We start from the raw sequence: 16,031 nt of genomic DNA, 5'->3' as shown, positions 1-16,031 counted from the left end.
GGTTGGGTAGACCGCAAAAACTTTTAGTCCTATTCAATCCAGATCGGACAGTGACAAAAAAAAAAAAAAAAAATTTCGCTGCTTCAATATTAGAGATTTTGCGGAGAAAGGGGAGAACCTCCCAACCTCCGTACTGTATGATGTATTGGGGGGGGGAATTCTTTTGACTATTTGATTACTTTCCTTTTATTTAAGCCATTCCGAATATTATTCCTTAGAAAGCTAATATGTGTAAAAACACACCCATTTTTTGGAAGTTTATCTATACTTCACCAGTTACTGCAACTATATTATTATAAATATTCATGCATATACTCATAATATAAGCATGACGATCATAATAAACTGACCACGCGGAACGAGAATGCAAATTATTAAAATCTTGACAGAAATTCAAACGTGTGTAGTATTTGGATGGGAGGAAAAGAATACCGAATGTACCGAATTTTCTACCGTTTTCCCAGTTCTTTGACCAATAGAACGACGTGCACCTGTCTGTACTCTCGCGCGTACCATAGGTTACGTTAATGCAGAGAAAGGGGGGGGGGAAAGCAATTTCCGGGAGTATGATTCACCATCTGACGTTGCATATAAGGAAGAAAAGTTAGTTTCCGCTTTGGTACGGGGGAAAATGCGCGTTCATTAAAAAAAAGCACTAAAAACAAAAAATAAGGGCTTTACAGAAAAAGTAAGCACCTATAAGGGCCTTTATATTTTATTTTCAAATATAAGGACTTATAAGCACTTGTAAGGACCGCTACGAACCCTGAAAGAAGTGAAAAATAATGCAAATTCGAAAACTTTTGCAAAAAAGAAATGCGGTGCTAATAAAAAAGCATGCAACGACAGCAAAACATGATGTTAATATAACTTTTGAACAGTGATTTATAGGTCAATGTGGTCCGGTTCATTGGTCTGCCAGATCACTGAACCTATCATGCACAGATTTCTTCTTCTGGGGTCACATGGTGTACAAAATGCCCATTCCTTCAGTTGAAGACCTCATCGCTTGAATATCTATAGCTGCCATCGCTTGAATATTTATAGCACCTAAGGATAGGTGACATGCCAGGAATCTTCCACAACGTAAGGAATTCTGGTCGTAATTTCAAACACCTGTAGAAGTAAAAATTTTCAATAAAATATTTTCTATTCTTTTTCTCTGCTCTTTTGCACCATAGCTTGCAACTATGGCATTCGCGACCCTGAATTCTTAAGTGATTCCGAGTCATCTCTGTACACCGTACACACCCGACAAGTTTGTTGATCTAGTAGCGAATCATCCTGTATGAACTTTATTTCTATTTCTACATTTAAATTTCTTTCTCCCACCAATTTTAATCTTATCTTCAATTGGCTGTGTTTACTATTTTTCATTACTAGATTGCTACTTCGTCCTCTAAGTAAGTTTTAAGTTCATGTTCTTGGTTTATTTTTGTTTTTTATTTTAATTTTAAATTCAGTGAAAAAGGATCTAATTTTATTCTTTTACTTGATTTCACAATGAATTTTCCTTGCATCGAGGAGGACTTGAAAAATTTTCAGATGAACTGTTATTAATTAAAAATAGACGATTTTGAATACAGAAATGCAATGGTTTGCAAGTGGAAGGGGGACTGTAATTGTATCCTTCTTCTTGATAACATTACATGAGATTTAATTGAATTCTTCTTCTTTATTTATTTTCCTGCTTTTGGTATATATTTTCATAATTTTTAAGTTTTAATTTCACATTTCTTTAACTCTTATTTTGTATACTTATAGGCTATTTTGAAATTTATTGGTGTTCAGTTTCACTTATTTTGGGTCTTTGTGTAAAATAGGTTCTACATTTCTTACTTTTTGTCTACATATATGTTTAGTACCACCAATTGCAATAAAAAGGGAAAGTGCACAACTAGACATTATAGCAATTCTATACATAAAATTTCAATTTTTTATGGCTAATTACTCCAGTTATGCGAGATATATGTATATACATACATATTTTCATACGGGCATTGCAAAAAAATCCCTTTTACAATCTGTTTGAAAAAAGGGCCCATTATTTTGTGCGTATGTAATCAAGCAAAAAAAAAAAAAAAAAAAAAAAAAAAAAAAAAAAATTAAATAAATTCAGGAAATGTCAAAATGGATATTTCTATTGAAATATGGCACCTGAAATTTATGTACAAACATGATCATAAAATCCCGTTTTAATAAATTTTATAATCCACTTTGGAAAAAAATGTCCGTTACTCTAAGCATATGTACAAGACACGATGCAAAAAAATCATTTAAGTGGATTCTTAAACAGTCAAAATGGATATTTCCCTTAAAGTATGACACATAAAATTTTTTGTGATTACATTAATTCCTTTACTTCGTACAAAGAAGTGAAAAATAATGCAAATTCGAAAACTTTTGCAAAAAAGAAATGTGGTGCTAATAAAAAAGAATGCAACGACAGCAAAACATGATGTTAATATAAAAACACATGGTGAAGTATATACATATGGACATGTGGCAATATTTTGGCAAAATATGTCTCAGGAGTAGAGTAGACTTTAAGGTACCCCTTGTATTATGGCGAAGTTGTTGTTTGATTTATCGCCAAGTTGTTTGATTTATTGCCAAGTTGTTGTTTGATTTATGGTAACCTGAGTAGTTGAATGTTATGGAAACCCTATTGTGACATAATTGGGTGTATGATTCTGGGAAATTTTGAATCGTGGGATGTTTGGTAAGCGTTTTTGTGGTGTGCGTTAGTTTGATTCTTTAGACGGTAGAATGGTCGAATGTAGTAAGATTAATTTGAAGTTTCTGTACGATTTGGAGCGAAAGGGGAAAAGAGCTTTAATTGGCTGGTGTGTATATGAAGGTTTACTTAGTAGCCATTATAAGTGTCCTGTATGTAGGAAGGATATGCGTTTAGTCGAACGTTAAAAACCGTTTAGATGGATTTGAATGGGTTTGTAGGACAAAAGGTTCAGATGGTCACTATGTGAAGCGTTCGATCAGAAAGAGTACCTGGTTTGAAAAAAGTCATTTGAGTATGATTGATATTTTGATTTTTACGTGGCTCTGGGTGTACAAAGCGAACTCGAAAATCATGGTAAGTGAATATTTGCTTTTGGTAGTGCTTAAACGTATAACATGCTTTTTTTTTTCTTTTTTATGTTATTTTATTGTTTGGTTTAAAATGTATTTTATTGAAATTATGTATTTTTTGTTTGCCTATATTGTTGAATTTGTTGCTTCTTTGACTTTTTAAGTGAAAATATATCAATGTGTACATGGACAAAGTAAATGGAGTGCGCAATGCAAGTTTGTGCAATTCTGGGATTTTTTTTTAAGTGAAAATATGTCGACGTGCACATGGATAATGTCAAAGGAGTGCGCAATGCCAATTTTGTGCAATTCGGGTTTTTTTTTTTTTTTAGTGAAAATAAGTTTATGTGTACATGGATACCGAGTTTGTGCAATTGTTTGTCTTGTTATTTTGGCTTTGTGTACCGGCGATTTTTTGGCACAAAAATCGCCGCTTCGCAAGCCAAAATAACGAGTCAAAGAATTGCACAAAATCGGTACCCATGTACCCCCAAAAATCGCCAAGGGGTACCCTAAACTATACTTTCACCTGTCTCGGTTGATCAGCATTTCAATATCAGGGATGCTAACCTCCAATCTCATGATACAACGGCACTACTATATAGTGCACGCTAGCTAGGCTTGATGATGGTAGCTGCAAATTTGAAGATTTTCAGATGCTGCAAACAAAAAGCAAATTTTCCAAGTAATAGAATTTATGAAGAAATGTGAAGTGATGGTTAAATGAAGATGATATCTAACAAAAGTTTTACATTGCAATACGAATGCCTTAATCATCAATCAAGTAATAGACGGCAAAATCTGCAGTATGATTCTAAATCCAGAAAATATTACTTAACCACTTTTTCTGATAGTAAAGAAAGTGACAAAAGGGTTGCTGAGAACAAAAAAAAAAATTTTCAACTGACAATTTAATGGGAATTCTTGACATTGCAATTACAAGACTTGAACAACGTAACTGGAAACTGAACATGGAATTATGTTTATATTTAGAATTAAAGAGAAAGCGTTAGTACAAAAAACTAAGCAACTTAAACAACTTACATTGAAAGAAAAGTTTAATAAAGCAAACATATAAATATGGATTTTTTTTTGTTGTGATTTCCTTAAGATCATAAGTGCTTTATTATTTCATAAACAACTATTTCATATTTTTTATTTTATAAATTCTACATGTGATCTTACTTGATCAAATCAACATCTTATTTGATTTTAACTTTATATTTTATACTTGCCATCTTATTTACATCTAATTTTAATGCCCACTTTGTGCCCTTCTCAAACTAAGTGTAATAAAAAAATGCATTTTTTAGCTTTTAAGAAGTCAGATCTGAACTTCTACTGTCATACTACTCCTTGATTTCACTATGGAGCACACAGTGTCCACTATAAATCTGAAGCCTTTCATAAGACTAGATGATGGCTTAATGATGGTGCAAATCTTCAGAGGGACGGGACAAGCTAAAAGTTGCTTTGTCTGGTGATATAGTTCCTGATAAAGTTGAGCACTGAAAACTTTTGTGAACAACAGTGAGTTATCCCTTTAATGGCCAAGCCTAAAGGAGTTACATTAACATTTTTATTTAATTCTTAAGGGAACAGAAAGGGAGTGCTTGTACAACAGAGGAACCTTTCCTTCTTGAGGGTATTTAAATTAACATAACATTAAATTTAAACTAGTCAGAAACTACACATATAAAATAGACTACTTAAGCTGGCTCAGGATAACTACTACGCGTATGTCAAACATCGGCTACCAAGATGTTACGGACAAAACTAGCAATAATAACAAAAGCAAGACGAGACGAGACTGCCATAAGCTTTAGCATTCAAACCCCTCAGCTTAAACACATAATAACTAATTTGCATTTTGATGAGAACTATAGAAAGAAGTTACAGTAAAGGTTACAGTATAGTATATAAGTTACAGTAATAGTTATAGTATCATAATTAACTGTCTGATTAGCATAAAACCTTATATACTTTCCGATTATCCCTCTCCACATCAAGATTATCCAATAATATTATTGTAAAATATCCAGGTTTCTTCATGACTGCAATTCTCTCGGAAATGTGTCACACTGCAGATATACAAAAAACACATACTGGAAATTATTTAATTATTTGGTATACGCCTCAGCCCCGAAATTCACTTAAATACTGAAAAGAGTTTATGCAATTCATAGATAGCAGAAGAATAACGATGGAATAATAATTACCTCGCACAAACAAATTTGAAAGTGGAAAAAAAAATTATTGCGTTCCACACGGAGAAGTACCAGATTCGAAACTTTTTGTTTACTTACAAGATGCAAGGTTTAGATATTAATATCTGAAAGATAGAAATTCGTAAAATAATACATTACTATTTTGTTTTCGTAAAAGCTACTTTCCTTAGTTATTACGGGAGTAATATTTATGTATTATAAATTAATTAACATTAAGAACTAAAATATTATTTTTAAGAATAAAATAACTATTAATAACAGCCATAGAATAATACTTACTTTTAAAGAGAAATTTTTGAGTGGCATCTGTGTATTTAAAATTTTATGTTTGAAAAAAACATTAAAAAAAATAAAACCACTGTTTCAAAGCAATATTATATTTAACAAGTGGCAACAGTGTGTCTGGGAAATTTAAGTATTTGTTGTATACCGTTAAGAAAAGTTATGTTAAATGTTAAATAACATATTTGAAATGGAAAATAAGAGATCTGTAGAAAAGCAGGAATCGTTGCCCTCATGTCCAGGATCAAATTTAGACAATAATGCATCCAGTGTATTATCCTCAATTACGCATCCTTCAGTACGTTCAAGACAATATCTTAAAACAATTTTTGAAAAAATTAATAGTGGTGATAATGTTCTTAGTCGCATTCCATCTCGTCTTGATCCAAACATTCAATTCAGTGATGATGACGAAAGTGAGGACGAAGATAACAGAAACAAAAGTCCTGATACTTTTGAAGAAATCAAATTAAAAAAAGAAGTTTCAGAAGCTGCGAAAACACCTACGTTGCCACAGCTGTCATGTGAACTATTCAAAGCTGATAAATATGCACGCGTTTTGCCTCCAAATTCAAATCTAAAAAGCAGTTTATATTATTCAAAGAACAGTGCTCCTATTTTACCTGTCTCTAAACCATTGACCTTTAAACATGATGTTTCAAATGTACGGAATCTATTGCCACAAAGTGAAATTAAACTTAATAAAATGCATCGACATTTTTCTGAAAGAGGTGCAAAATTTAATCCTTTGGAGCAACCTGACATAAAAATGCGAATTCCACTTGCTCCAAGATCAGAATCATCATGCCTTAGTCTTGCAGTTAATGAAACAAACTCACTTCCTGTAGAGGTAATCAATGTTAATGGTAAATCATACAGTGTATTATCCCTTCTTGGATGTGGTGGGTCATGTAAAGTGTATTCTGTGTTTGATATAGAAAACAAAACATTGGTTGCTCTAAAACAAGTTCAATTAAAAAATACAGATCCATCATTACGAGAAGGATACAAAAAAGAAATAGAATATTTAAAAAAATTACAGAGTTCAAATAGGGTAATTAAAATGTATGATTATGAATACTGTGAAAATGAGATATTTTTGGTTCTTGAACATGGTGATATAGATTTTGCGAAATATATCCATAATGAAGCAAAACTGAAACGTTTATCTCCTTTAATGATAAAGTTCTACTGGGGTCAAATGTTAGAAGCTGTAGCTGACATCCACAAATATGGCATAATTCATTCAGATTTGAAACCAGCAAATTTTTTACTTGTTGCAGGAAACTTAAAACTGATTGACTTCGGTATTGCAGCATCAGTTCCTGATGATATGACAAGTACTTTTAGAGACACGCAAGTTGGAACTTTAAATTTTATATCCCCAGAAGCTATAACACAATTACAACCATCTAATAGCAAGCAAATGTGTTTTAAAGTAGGTGTGAAATCTGATGTTTGGTCTTTGGGTTGCATACTCTATTATTTAGTTTATAATGTTCCACCATTTCACAATTTTAAAACATTGATGCAAAAGGTGCATGCAATTACAAATCCAAGTTATGAAATTCCTTTTCCAGAAATTCCTGATAAATTATTATTGGATGTTTTGAAATCATGCTTGAAAAGAAATGTAAAAGAAAGAGCATCTGTAGAAGAACTTCTGAAACATCCTTATCTCAATGATGATCTAAGGAAACCACCTGAACAAAGTGATGCTTTAAAAAATGTCTTGGAACAGGTACAAGTGTTTACCCCTCGAAGAATGAGTGTTCTTGCAAAAGTTGTAAAAGAATTGTCAGAAAAAACAGATATATGAATTCAGAGCATGTTAAATCAAGCTCCAGATATTTAAGTTTGAACGAAGTGATGCTTTAAAAAACGTCTTGGGACAAGTGCAAGTGTTTAGCCATTGAAAAATACGTGTTTTGGCCAAAATTTGAAAAAGAATTATCTAAAAAGAAGAAGAAAAAGATATATGAATCCAAAGTATTTTTTTATTGAAAGCATATTAAAGCAAGCTTTAAATATTTAAGTGTGAACAAAGGGATGCTTTAAAACTTGTCTTAGAACAGGTGCAAGTTTTTATCCCTCGAAGAATGAGTTTTCTTGCAAAAGTTAGGAATGAATTATCAGAAAAACAGATATTTGAATTCAGAGCATTTTTTATTGAAATGATGGTAAAGCAACTTTAGATATTTTCCATTTTAATTCCCCAAAATTCATTTAAAGTTAAAAAAGAAAAGAAAACTAAATGGGGAAAAAAACCGAATTTTAAATATTTTCCTTTACCTAACGTTGTGAAGTAATGAATAAAAAAATTTTTAAGTTAATATTACTCATATCAAGACTGCTATAACTGTCACCCAATTAATCAAGAACTGTGCCTGGAGACAGTGGGAAATTCAGCCTCCCCCTTCCCCAAGACTCCAAGTTATTGCAAAACCAAGCAAGCCCTGTGGAATGGTTTTGGTACTGTACTGATATCATGAGCTATGAAATCAGCCTCATAATTTATTAGAATATAATAGTAATGTCTACCCATCCATTTTATTTGCTATATTTGTATTTAATTCTAAAGCTTTATAGTATTTTCACAAGGTTATTTTAACACATTTCATGATAATATTGAAAATTTAAGTAATCATGATGCTTTGCCAAGTCTCAGCTTTTAGTCTTTGATTCTTTGGATTTTCAGTTTCTAGTGAACTGAGTGTATTTCAGAAAGAGAGAATTTCTTGTTTATGTTTATTCAATTATTCCATTTCTTGGAGCAGAGACTGAAAGTTATTTGTATAATATGTTTTAAAATGTTTATTTCCAATCTTCCAGAATTTTGAATAACTTTCACTCCACTTAAATTTATAAAAGATCTTTTAAACCCAGAAAAGTATTTATATTAGTTTAAGAAATAAAATATGTAATTATAAAATCTTTATTTCTGTTGAAGTCTATGAAATTAATATTCAGCTAAATAATAGGGTGAAAATCTGAAGCAAATACTTCTTAAAACAGAATATATGTCTTCTACTTTTGATGGTATCTGCAAAAGCAAAAATAGATTGAAATATTCTGCATTTCTGGTCAATTTGAAGTATTGTTAAGTTTCTTTCTTAATTTGACTTGAACTTAAAGATTGCACTTATTTTGTATATAATTAAGTAAATTAGCAAATGATAACATATTTTAATCAAAAAACTAGTTGTATAAAACATTTCTTTTATTATTTCATAAATCAAAGAATATAACTTTTATGGAAAGATGTTGTAAACATCCTAGCTTTGTTGATTATTAACTAACAGTGATGTTATTAAATGCTGTACTACATTTTGTTTTATTAAATTAATTGTATTCAGGTTTTAATCAAAGTGAATAAATCATTTGTTGGGTTTTCTTCCACAAAGAACTTGTTGGTACTTTGCAGAAAACCCGTTCGTGACAGCACCCTTTTTGTCCCCTGGCTTGTGCAACGATAATGGTTTTAGTGATTAAATTTTGAAACAAAACATGATATAGAGCATATTTTAGTTAAATTTAGCATTTTAAACGTACATAGTGTGATATTAAGCAGCTTGTTAAACATGATAATTAGTATAATAAAATTGCTTTCCTTTTAAGGTTTTCTTCCAGAAAGAACCCATTGGTGACAGCACTTTTTTTGTCGCCAAGCTTGCCAACGGTAATGATTTTAGTAATATATTTTTTCGTTTTGAAATAAAACATGATAAAGAGCATATATAAATTAAATTCAGCATTTTTAACATGATACTTATTGTATAGTGCATATCGCCTTGAAAAACAAAGCCCCTCTCTTTTCTTTTTTACTTCAAAAACCTGCACCATTAAGTAAATTGCTGGAGATGCATTACCCGAACAAGATATAATTTTTCATTACATTTAAAATTTCTGTTAATGTATCTTGCTGTTATGTGTAACTTGACACGAAATAGGTATTCAAATAGATGATCAGTTAGATTTTCCTTATGAAGACCACTCTTTTGGTCTTCATGTTCAATTCCGTCGCCTGGATATGTGTACCAGTTGCCAGAATAACAAAATTTGTAAAATGATTAACAGTTTGATGTACACTGCGAAAAAAGAAAAAAGGGACAGTTCTATACCTCTCGTTCTACTGGGCCGATTGACGAAATTCAAATTGCATTCTTCATGTCTCGAAAGCGCGACTTAGGATATATATTAGATTTATATATAGCATTATTCTAACATAGGTATTTTGACACAAAATCAGACCTTTTTCCGAAATAACATACCAATTTTTTTACATATTTCGATTCTACGACTCAAATTATGCCAGACTGCCAAGTTTTGTAAAAATCGTATGAGTAGTTTTTAAAAAATTAGCTCTCAAAATTTTAGCTTCTCAGTGTTAATTGAATTTGGTATATATTTATTAATATCTCTTTTTTATGGAACGTTTTTTATTCTTCCTTTCGCATTTCGAAATTTAAGTTCATTCCAAATAAAATTCACCCATTTTTTATGATTTATTTTTAAATAATTTTTATAAATTTTTAGAAAAAAAATTTCAATTATGACCTGTAAAATTTTTATCATCATCTTAAAGTGGGTGTTTTACTAAGCATGCCTATAAGAAATTAGTTTTTTATTCCAAATTTTCTAAGATATACACGAATTTACATATTTTCGTCTTTTGAAATTTGGCATCCTTTTTTTTTTTTTTTTGAGCGATAGTAACACCATATATGGTTTATGGATTTTGTTACAGTGAATTATCACAGCTATTTTTAACCTTAAATTTCAAATAAATTTTTATGGAGAATTAATTATATGAAATTATTTTCCTTAATGATGCGTGATAAATATTTATAATCTCTACATATAATAAAAGAAAGAGTGTCTGTGTGTCTTTCGTTTGCGCTGCGCATAAGCTAATAGACCCACGGCTACGAAAGTTGGTACGTACCTGCATCTAGACAAGAGCCAGTGCACCTCGAAGCGATTTTTTTTAAACTCGAATTCGAATTTTTTTTATTTTATGTTTTGTAACGAAATCACGTCATTTTGAGACATAATGGGCTGTAGGAAAGCGAGATTTTACTCTACACACTCCATTTTCACATCGTCATGAAACGTAGGCACTTAGCTATTTTACGAACTTATAATAAATTTTGTGTTTCAATAAATCGATTTAATACGAATTTATTTAACAAAGTGAGCTTAACACCTTTTCAACGGGATTTTTTCTAAAAAAGTTTTTTTTTTTTAAATGTACAGTTTATTTTTCTTTGATTTTTGGACACGTTAAACTTTTATCCTTGCGACTGCTTTTAGTAAAAGAATTTTGGAAAAATGATAATATTTTGTATTTTTTTTTTTTTTTTTAAATTTTAAATGAAGCTTCCGAGTATACTTCTCCCATCTCACATCTTTAAAAATGTGATTTTGGCAACAATTTTCCTTTCTTATTGATGTTGATAGATTTTGGATGAAATCGCATCATTTTGAATAGTTTCATTCTTTTAGAAATATGGGTTTGGCAACAATTTTTCATCGTATTTCTTATGTCACTGTTTTTAAGAGATTGGCATATTTCATTGTCATTTTTTTATATATATAATACATTTTTATTGATTTTTTTTTTTTTTTTTTTTTTTTTTTTTTTTGATAAAGTTGTTCTGCAGAGTATAAATCTGTGCGGAATTTTTTGAGTTTCTTTCATATTATTTTTTGCTTATTTCACTGTTTGTAAGATATTGAAAAGTTTTGCATGATTTTTTTTTTTTTCTTCAACGGAAAGTTGGTTAATTTTTTTATTAGGATAATTAATATTTGTATCAATGGATATAGCTTATTTCATTGTAATTTTTTTCTCTTGAAAATATAAGATAAAATATCATTAATTATACTTTGTTTTTCAGAATTTTTAGTTTTTTGTATTCTTTTATGTTATTTATTGCTCATTTTACTGTCTTTAAGATATTGAAAAGTTTTTGAGTGATTTTTTTAGGAAGCAAAGTTCTTAACCACCTTTATACCATTTGAGTTCTTAAGATATTACAAAGGGAAGTTGGTTAATTTATTTATTAGGATAATTAATATTTGTATTAAAAGATATTGCTTATTTCATTGTAATTTTGTTACACGTAATAACTATTTTTTTTATGAAGTTGTTCTGCAGAGTAAAATTCTACGCAGTTTTTAAATTTAACGTTTGGTGTTTCCTTCAGCCATTTTTCCGGTACATTTAAAAGCCAGCCGAAGGCTGGCAGCGAAGCTGCTAGTACTATATAAAAAGCTATCCTTTTTTAAAATTACACATATTTTTCAAAATTTTACCTATTTTTAAATATTTCTTTCCTTTTTTTTTTAATATTTGAAGAGTAAATTTTTACCTTCATCACATTATCGTCTGCTATTTTACTTTAACTTCATTTTAAATTGAATTATCTGAAACTGAGAAAATTTGATTGACGTTTATTTTCACAATGTTTTTAAGCAAACAGGACGTTGACAGTTTGGGTCCATTTCCCAGCTTTAAAAATATATATAAAAATATAAAATTTTATATTAATCCTCTTAGAAAGAATGGTTTAAAAAGTAATTTTCTCTTGTGTTGTAGATTATATAAAAAAAAAAAACATGTTCTTTACTATAGAAATGATTAGGCTTAAAAATCTAAATAATATAATTTAGATTGTTTGCACCTGATATAAGAATCGGGTCACTCTGTGGTACAGGATAAGCGCTGCTGGAGTGGTTGATTTCTTTCTCATTTAACAAAAATTTTTTAATTAAAACATTTATCCTTTGGACTTTGCTCTAAACTTTATTTATAGTTAAAATGTGTAGAAAATGAAAAGCTGTCTTCAGCTGAAACGCATTTGATGCAAGATATTTTAAAAAATTTGACAAGAATGCAAAATTAATGGAAGTGTAACAATCGAAAAATCTTAATATTCTTGTGTCAGCACAGAAAACAATAGAACATCATATCGTATCATAAATGGAACATCCCATGATTTCTCAGTCGAATTATTTTAAGATTCAGGAATTTATCCAGTGACGTTATAAGGTATTACTCCTGCCTTCTTAGCGTGCCTTTGTGGTGTAGTGGTCTGCACACACGGTGTGTATTCGAGAGGTCCATGATTCGATCCCCAGCGAGGGCATTGCTCATTTTTCATTTCCTCTGCTTCAAAAAAAAAAAAAAAAATACCTAATGTCTCTACAGTGGCACCCAAACTAAAAGGTGGTAAATGATGATTTTTCAGCACCAGGATTTGGTGACTGTATCCCCTAATTCCCATTTTCCCTTTAAAAGGGAGGGAGCATATAAGGTATTTCTCCCGCCTTCGTGGTGTAGTAGTCTGCACACTCAGCTTGTATTCGAGAGGTCCGTGGTTCGATTCCTAGCGAGGGCATTGCTCATTTTTCAAGTCTCCTGCTTCCAAAAAACCCTAATGTCTTTAAAATGTATATGGATATCATCTAAAGACATTTTCCCTCTTGATGAAATCAGTCTTTCCTTTCATCTCATGCCTTCAAAATGTTTAGCCATTAAAGACTGATAAAGGCTCTGACCAAATACTGATGAAAAGGATTGAATTTGATTATTAAATTACGGCAAAGCAGGGCTATCTGCCTAAAAGGAAGGATGCCTTCGTGAAGAACTTTCTAAGGGAAACCAGCTGGCATACACGTGACACATGAGAAAAACCACAAGAACGCCCATGCAACCAGTCCGTTTGCCAGGATTCAAACTTCGGAGCGAACTACCAATGTTCAGCGATTTTACTGCTTGGCCATTTGTGAGCTTTTATGAAATGGAAGGCAATAACTTTATTTAAAATGAATGTCAGAAATACCAATATTTTTCGAAAAGTCGGATGCTTTTTAATGATTTACTTGCAGAATGTATAAAGAAAAAAAGCAAGCCATTAAGAAGAAAAAAATAAATTTTGCATAAAATTTAGTATTTTTTTTAATTTAAAACTTATGATATTTGATTCTTGCGATTTCAGACATAAAATATTTGACTAAAATATGAATAACATTTTAAGAAACTAAATGTAGGATGATAAAATTGTGTAAAGCAATGGGAACAATGATAAAACTGTTTAAAGCAATGCATGCAAGTCATCCTAAGTTAAAATGTCGATTATACATCTCTCTTATTTATATATCTTTTCTGAACGGAACATTGAAAGGTGTGTTAACTGTGCTTTACTGTATGTTCTGTTTTAATATATGCAGTTTTCAAGTGCATAGTAGTTACAAAGTATTCTTCCGAAAGAAACTCAATTCAAATAAATAAAATCAAATTCTGTAAAATTTATATTAATAAATATATTTAAAATGCTCAATCTGAATGAATAAATAGAAAATGTTAAAACTATTATCTGAAGAGACAATGTAACACAAACAAATAAAATAAAAGTCTAAAAATTTAAAAATTACCTAAAATAATAACTATGACTAAAAAATATAGTACAGTCAAAAGTCGTTAATTCGGACACCCATAATTCGGAATGATCTATAATCCGGACATCAAAACTAAAAACTTTCTGCGCATATGCCGCGTTGACACATGCACATAGGCGTTTACGCGTGCGCGTAAGACCTTTTACGACTGCGCATATCAGTGTGCGCAAGTGCAGAATAAGTTTTCGCGTGCGCGTTTTATGTATAATGGACGTATAAGCTAAAATTATCTAATTATCTATTTCAGTTAATGTTGATGATTGCGTTGTTCCTTAATTTTCGAATTGGATCCGGCTTATTATTTTTTGCAGACTGTAAGAGCAATTTTATAAAAGTAAGCTTAAACTTTCGATTATATCAAATAGAATTTCCGATATATATTTGTTAATATGTAAAGGATCTAAAGCGAAAGTATGTTTTGAAATCCGAAATCTGTTTATCAATTTCACGCTGCTCGGCGGGGGGAACGCCGCGCCGTGGCGGGCGCGTAATGAATTGGAAGTTGATTTGTCAGCACTATCCTTATCTTCAGCGCAGATGTTTTTATTTGGCTTATAATTCCTTACCAAATGTAGTATTTCATCTCGATATGCTCCATCTTTGATATGATTTAAAACAAGTTCCTGGTCATTATAATTCGCTTCCGATAGCGAAAAAAAGTAACAGAGGTTATTGAAAACGAAAAAATTTCGATTGACAAATTAGTCGGTGTTCTTGACACAGCAATTATAGGACTTGAACAGCGGAACTTTGTAACTGAACAAGAAATTATGTCTGTTTAATAGAATTAAAGAGAAAGTATTATCACATGAAACGAAGCAAAACTTAAACAACTTACATTAAAAGAAATGTTTAATAAAGTAAACAAATAAATATTAAGCTTTTTCTTTTTGAAAATTTTGATACCCTTTAGATAATAATTGTTCTTTATTTCATAAATTACGGTTTCATATTTTTAATTTTAGAATTTCTGCATGCCATCTTACGAGATTTAAACTGATGATCTATAATCCGGAAAAATCGATAATCCGGAATCGCCGAAGTCCCGACGAGTCCGGATTAACGACTTTTGACTGTATAAATAAAACTATTTGGAAAAAAAAAAAAGAGATGCACTTTTTATTTAAACTACGCAGTTCGAATGAGTAAATAGAAATTTTTAAAACAGTTATTTGAAAGAAACCACGCAACTTAAACAATTAAAATAAAATTTGAAAAAGAAAAAATTACTTCAAATAATAATAATAACAATTATAATTTAAAATCTAATATAAAGAAGGAACGATCGAGACTTTTTTTCCTCTCACGAAGGATGTGAAAATAGGATATGAATATAGGTTGCCACATATTAAGAAGTTCGCCAAGTGAACTATTTTTGGTGCAAACTGGAAAAAAAGAACCAACTTAAATTGTTGAATTTCTCCATAAATTTTGCACCAAATGTTACAAAAATTAATATTTAGGCATAATTTGAGTCGTAGAATCAAAATATGTAAATAAAATTGGTATGTGATTTCAGAAAAAGTCCGATTTTGTGCCACAATACTTGTTAGAATAGTGCTATATATGAAACTAATATATATCCTAAGTTGCGCTGTGGAGACATGAAGAACGCAATTTGAATTTCGTCAATCGGCCCAGTAGAACGGGAAATATCAAACTCTCCCTTTTTTTTTTTTTTTTTGGCGCAGTGTATATATAATACCTATGCTTGCATAAGAAAGAGTATGACTGCCATTCTTCAGTCATAGTAGTTGTTCCCTTTACCATGTTCTTCTTAATCAGTGAACCAGAATGTGGATCTGTTGTTTGCTGTGAACATGTTTTCAATGAAGGCAATAAACCTTTTGAAAGCCACCATTGACAATTTTCTTAATTAAATGAAAATAATTCCTTCTGTTATTTGTTAAAAAATTCAGAAAAGATAGCATGAAAATCAAACAAAATAATAGTGAATAAGTGAAGAAT

General features: G+C 30.6%; 2 protein-coding genes across 11 annotated transcripts in view; one reads left to right on the top strand and one right to left on the bottom strand.

The window, feature by feature from the left end:
* The window catches only part of LOC118188041 (D-ribitol-5-phosphate cytidylyltransferase-like), a 75,786-nt gene extending 70,326 nt beyond the window's left edge, over window positions 1–5,460 (bottom strand). For 2 of the 7 annotated variants that reach the window (XM_035358383.2, XM_085822678.1), the window contains exons 1-2: window positions 5,310–5,426; window positions 5,074–5,171 (exon numbers count right to left, since the gene is read on the bottom strand). The gene's annotated coding sequence lies outside the window, so the exon portion shown is untranslated. The other 5 variants (XM_085822680.1, XM_035358385.2, XM_085822679.1 and 2 more) reach the window with 5 other exon arrangements.
* Window positions 5,461–5,630: 170 nt separating this feature from the next.
* Mps1 (dual specificity protein kinase monopolar spindle 1) overlaps window positions 5,631–16,031 on the top strand; it is a 37,367-nt gene continuing 26,966 nt past the window's right edge. For all 4 annotated transcript variants that reach the window (XM_085822675.1, XM_085822673.1, XM_085822674.1 and 1 more), the window contains exon 1: window positions 5,631–9,279. In XM_085822675.1, the coding sequence (XP_085678801.1) occupies window positions 5,770–7,419 (1,650 nt within the window). In that variant the 5' untranslated portion in view covers window positions 5,631–5,769 and the 3' untranslated portion in view covers window positions 7,420–9,279. The remainder of the gene's footprint in view (window positions 9,280–16,031) is intronic.

The sequence above is a fragment of the Stegodyphus dumicola genome, chromosome 8 (assembly GCF_044657685.1).
Source record: "Stegodyphus dumicola isolate Sdum_Otavi_A_Nest chromosome 8, ASM4465768v1".
NCBI lineage: Eukaryota > Metazoa > Arthropoda > Arachnida > Araneae > Eresidae > Stegodyphus > Stegodyphus dumicola.
This window is presented reverse-complemented; position numbering and strand designations above follow the sequence as displayed.